At 36.4% G+C, this 5472-nt stretch overlaps 1 protein-coding gene across 1 annotated transcript; it reads right to left on the bottom strand.

Annotated features, from left to right (window-relative positions):
• Positions 1-815: 815 nt before the first annotated feature.
• Positions 816-4092, bottom strand: LOC126796413 (uncharacterized). The gene is made up of 3 exons (XM_050523243.1): positions 3513-4092; positions 2830-3393; positions 816-1303 (listed from the first exon to the last, which is right to left on the bottom strand). Exons 2-3 carry the CDS (start codon positions 3275-3277, stop codon positions 1254-1256), a joined length of 498 nt encoding a protein of 165 aa, XP_050379200.1. The 5' UTR covers positions 3278-3393; positions 3513-4092; the 3' UTR covers positions 816-1253.
• Between the last annotated feature and the right edge of the window lie 1380 nt (positions 4093-5472).

The following is a 5472-nucleotide window of genomic DNA, read 5'->3' as shown; positions in this document are numbered from 1 at the left end:
TTTAGCCTTATAAATTTGAACACAATATGGTGATAAACTCTAGATCAAGAGACATTGTTCAAGTAGTTTGAATGCACTAAGACTAAGAAAACCAGTCTGCCTCTGGTATTTGGTTTAGTCATCTATTGTTTTATCACTGTTACGTTTACGTGCATTTTATGATGATTATGTACGATGCTAGTGAAGAACTTGTGCATTCTAATAGATGTTTTAACTATCAATCCCTTATCTTTAAAACTTCTAATACTATTGGTGATGTGAGATCAATGCTGAAAGCATTTTTTCCCTAAATTGGGACATTTATTTCAGCATCATGTGTGTTTTCATATTCATTGAGAATTCAATTGAACTGGTATCAAGTTTAAGTTCAGGGAACGTTGAAGCCAAACATAACACCCGGAGTCACTTTGAACACCAACCAAGAAGAAGCACAAGTGAGAATTATCTTGCAGTGCCACACTGCCACCCCAATAGATGCCAGACCTTGGAGAAAATACATATATGCCAAGGAACTCATATATCTTAGTAGACCTTGGACTTCAAATTGTGGAATAAATCTAGTAAATCATTAGCAATGTGAAAATCACTAGTTCTCATAGACACTACTACTCTTTAAAAGATGAACAAGAGGTCGAGTGGAACCGTGGAAGCATAGCATAGCAAACAAGCTTCTATGCATTCTAGCTTTAACAATCATCAATATATTAAGGCCAACTCTATGTCACTGATGCTAGTTAACATAATCAATCAGAAAATGAAAATCCATGCACACCTCAGAGGACCAAAATATATAAACGAGAGAAACACGGGATCTATTTACAATTTTTATTTTTTAAATTATTCACAGGATATTTACAACAATATCAGGATGAAGTCATAGTTTCGCTTCTAATTCGTCCAGCATATGTACATCCAAGAATAACCGTCGAAACAAATTTTACATCCAAGAATGACATCTAAAAGGAAATTCACTCATCCATCCTTTTGCCTTTTTTTTTCCTTTTTTTTTTTTTTTACAACATACACAAGCAGAATTTTTTTTTTCCCTTTCTGTACTTATTTCACACACTACCACCAATTTTGAAGGGCAGAGATGACAACTGCAAGTCCTCCATGGTCCGCCATATCTGCTAATCAAAGTTATACTAACTTTGACTAACTTTGGCAATCCTCTTCTACTTAAATAAGTAAACGATCTACCATCAACAAACTAGGCCAATTTAGCTTTTTTACATTCCCCTTTACTTAGCTGATCAGCTGTTTCTTAGAGAAGAGAGCCACTCTTCCATAAATTTCTTGCTCTCTGCACAAAGAAGCAAAATTCAGACAGAGTCAGCATACATTGTTCAATTTAATTGAAACAAATGCAGTGAGATGCAACCGGATTCATGAAAAAGCTTAACTGAGACAAATCAATACATACCAGCAATTACCACATCACAAGAGAATAACCACATATTTCAAGGTGCAGGAAACAATCAGACATAATATATACAATCCTATGTCAGTAATAAGGTGAACCAACCATTAATGAAGACCACAAATTCCTTGGATACTCCACACGTTGGAATAATCCCAACGAGTTCATATTATTTACTCCGCATTCAATCTGTCTTTAAAATCAACAAAACTATCATATTCGAGATCTCTCAGCATCAATGCAAATAACTTATGCAAACACGTAATTATTAGATATTCCAACCAAATGAATCGGGAAGGCTCCTAACGACTCCAATCCAATTGTCCAATGGAGCCTCCAATCCATACATAGACAGAGAGAATCAATAACACTGAATAAAAGTCAAGCATATATGCCTCAGCAACTTGTACTAAGCCTCACATACTGCATACTGGAGAAAATTTCTGGTATTTCGGGACAATATCATATGACAGCTCTAACCAAATTTGGAGCATCCAGTTCTTTAAAGTTAGCCAGTAGTTGACATTTTTTTACTTCCTCTTATGACTGCACATTTCACTTGGGAAAGTGTTGTTTTACTTGAACTGCGGCATAGGAAACTTTACCATAGATGCAAAAAGGGTACAGGAACTATAGGAAAGAAAAAGGGTAGGTTGAGATTCACCAAGTTCAGAGAAATATCATCCCGTGATGCCATGCACCAATTCTAAGCTGACAATAAGATCCACATTATATATTGCCTAGCACTTTCAGTATTCGCAAAAAGTTAAGGGAAAGGACATTTTCTTAAAACTCGACCATTTATTGCCTAGTGTTGAAGAAGTGTTGATGGCAATCAAGGGACTCTTGTCAATGAAATTTTCCTGAAACTGGTACCACAACCTTTTCCAGTGGATTTTGCATTGCCTGCATGCCACACCTCCACAGCCATGATAAAAATTTGTACAGACTACTTTTTTACTTTAAAAAGCTCCTTCATACTCTTAGCCAGAGATGAGAGGGAACAGGACAAAAGAAGGAAAGAATATTATGTTTACGGCTAATGGTTCATCAAATTAAACCAGTGACCCTCACTTAGATTACCATCAAATTGGTCAGAAGCAATGACATAAATAACCAAAACCATCTATAGTTGAATTGACATTATGTCTGACATAGTAGAAAAGAGCCCTGAAGGTGTTGCCTCAATTGACGGCAGAGGTATTCTATGATCAAATTAACAGTACCACAAGCCAATATTCAAAAGACCGTGAAATTTAAAGTTATTAACCATTTAACATTAAGATTTGATGCCAACATTTTATATAACTATAATATGTATTGCAAGGAGCAGGATAGCATTGAAGGGAAAGAGAAAAAAAATCCAAAACTACGAATAGAGAATAACCAAGTATGAAAAGATCACTTACCATCTGAAATGCTCCCGATATTATTTTGATCTCTGTTCTTTGATTTCCCCACCATATCATGAATAGCATGTCCATAACATGGAACCAGCACAGCAAAACTATCGTCTGCATCATCATCACTCTGGAACCCAGGTCCAAGAGGCTCCAGCCATCCAATCGACCAATCAGAGTCATCAGATTCAGAACCAGAAACACACTCACCATCAGATGGAAGAAGAACACAATCATACTGCTTATCAATTTTCCTTTCTTCCCGACTATGCCATTTCCTCTTCACCTTTCTGGATGATGAGGCAACACCTCCTTTCACTGTAGGAAACTTTAACACATCAGATTCCCGCACACCCGATTCAGGGCAGGAATTTAAACAGCTGCCATTAGAGATTCTAGGCTCCTTCTGCTTTCCACTCCACAACCACCATGAGAGATTGGTAAAAGCCAAAGCCATTTTCAGTCAAAGATATTTTGCTCGTTTCTTCCTAAGTTTTCAGCCGGAAATATGATTACAACCAGTCTGCCCAAAGAGCTCAAGCGGAATCAGATGATATGATGGGTAGTTTGTGCCTGTCAAATTGTTCTTAAGAATAGAATTAGTCAACGAAAATCATAATCTAACAGGCATATAAACTTTAATAACTACTGCAAAGAGTTTCACAAATTCATAACCATAATGCAGAACTAACCAGAAGCTAACAAACGCCAAGAAATTGCTTTAGCTTTATGAACATAATCCAAGTCTAATTTCCGAACTTATGAGAGGACAATAAGAGAAAATAGAAATTACTCTGCATCTATGACAATAACTCTTTGTTCCTAGCAATCAACCAGGACACGACATTAGCAAAGTTCAATTCTTTACGCCGAGTCAAGTAGCAAGACAACTCAAGCTCTACCTTTACAGTATTCAGTTTTTCTGGGAAGGAATCAAAACAATGATACATGTATATAAACAAGTCCCAACAGCTGTCAAGATTCAAAGAATCCAGACACGTACAAGATTCAACACCTCATCGCCAAAAACAGAACTTTCCCAAAGAAGAACGAAAAAACACGGATTTACCAAACATAGCCACGAATGCGATCAAATACAAGACACCCCAGAATAACAAACAGACTTGCCAATTCGGGAATCAGGAATTCCAATAAACCCAACTAAAAAAAGTAACGAAATTGGCAGAAGAAAAGTTGCAGCATTTCGATCATGGGTGCTAAAATTTAAAGCCAAAGGTTTGTAAACCAAGTAGTTTCAGAGGAACAGAGAGGGATTGAGATTCTTGCCTTGGGGAGAATTGAAACCGAGAGAGGGATAAAGTCAATGAGTTTAATTTGGGGTGCCTTGAAGCCACAAGTTAGATTATAATTTAGGGTTTTTCCTTTCAGAAAGCAACCCCAGTTTTTGATCTCTCTGTGTTTCAGTCAGAAGGAAAAGGGATTGATTGTTCCAGCTTTAAGGATAAAGGGGCTGTGATCACCTGCGGGTGAGGGCATAGTGTGAAGCATGTGTCAAGCAAGATTACACGTGTCCGATGGGAGAGGCTTGGAATCACCAAAATTGTTGTAAACGTGATGCATGAGCCGTAGAGGGTTCACGTGTTAAAAAAGATGGAGCTATCTATTGTGTTTATGAAGCTATTTTTGTGTACCATAGTCTTACTCGCTCCCAACTAGATCTTATAATCGAGTCCTTGAGATATGATCTCTTTGGTTCCAATTCTAAAATGGAATTTAGAATTTCTGGTTAGATCATCAGGTTTAATTTGTTATTGAGTAACAAGAGACTCATTCGGTCATTCCATAAACTAAGAGTCACACCCGGGTCAATATTTTTGGATCGGAAAAGTCTTACTTGGGTTCTTATTGTTGGTCCAACACTAACTTGCTGAACCTAATAGTGAAGTGAGGTGAAACTTCGGAAAGCAAATTAGAGAATATGTGGTGAAGTCACCAGACTTGACTAGATTTTGATCTTGATCTTTCGAGGGAACTTGCGTGTACAAGTTGTTCGAGTAGTGCACATGTTGGGAGAAATCCATGGTCTTGCAGAATCCAGAGTACAAATTTATATTCTACTGTGTAGTTCCATATACATTGATTTGTCTTTCAAGTGTTCCCTTGCCGGCGATATCAGTTAGGCACTTAGGCGGCGGTGGAGGTGGTTGCAGATATGCATGGCACAATATATCATGTATTAGTTTATGTTGAGGCATTTGCCCTAGAAGCTTGTATTAGGAGGTTATTTGCGAGATTGAAACCGTGGCCCTAATTTTTAGAAGGTCTTACATAATATATACATGAATATATTATTTAAAAAAATTAGTTGCAAATATCATTGCAAATTTCAGTTGCATACAAACAAATGGATACAACTTTTTTTGTTATTTTTATTTAATTTGAGCCTAACCATATATTTTTAGAGTTTAACAACAACGGCCTTTTATTTTTAATAAAATATCAATTAAAAATAGATGAAAAAAATATGAAAAAAAATCAAGGATAAGTATTAAGTAATATGTCTACCCAACGAATCAAGAAAAAGGAAAGGATGAAAGAAATACAAAAAAAATTATGAAAATGCATAATTGGACAAATTGACAAAGGTATCTACAAACTAAAAAAACAAAAATGATGAAGGAAATAGGCCTA

The sequence above is a fragment of the Argentina anserina genome, chromosome 5 (assembly GCF_933775445.1).
Source record: "Argentina anserina chromosome 5, drPotAnse1.1, whole genome shotgun sequence".
Classification (NCBI taxonomy): Eukaryota; Viridiplantae; Streptophyta; class Magnoliopsida; order Rosales; family Rosaceae; genus Argentina; species Argentina anserina.
The sequence above is the reverse complement of the archived record's forward strand: the minus strand, read 5'-3'. Positions and strand labels throughout refer to the sequence as shown.

Coding starts and splice junctions, on each gene's coding strand:
- LOC126796413 (XM_050523243.1), bottom strand. CDS start 3,277: ATGGCTTTGGCTTTTACCAATCTCTCATGGTGGTTGTGGAGTGGAAAG. Junction 1,304..2,829: donor TATCGGGAGCATTTCAGATG/GTAAGTGATCTT, acceptor TTCTTTGTGCAG/AGAGCAAGAAATTTATGGAA.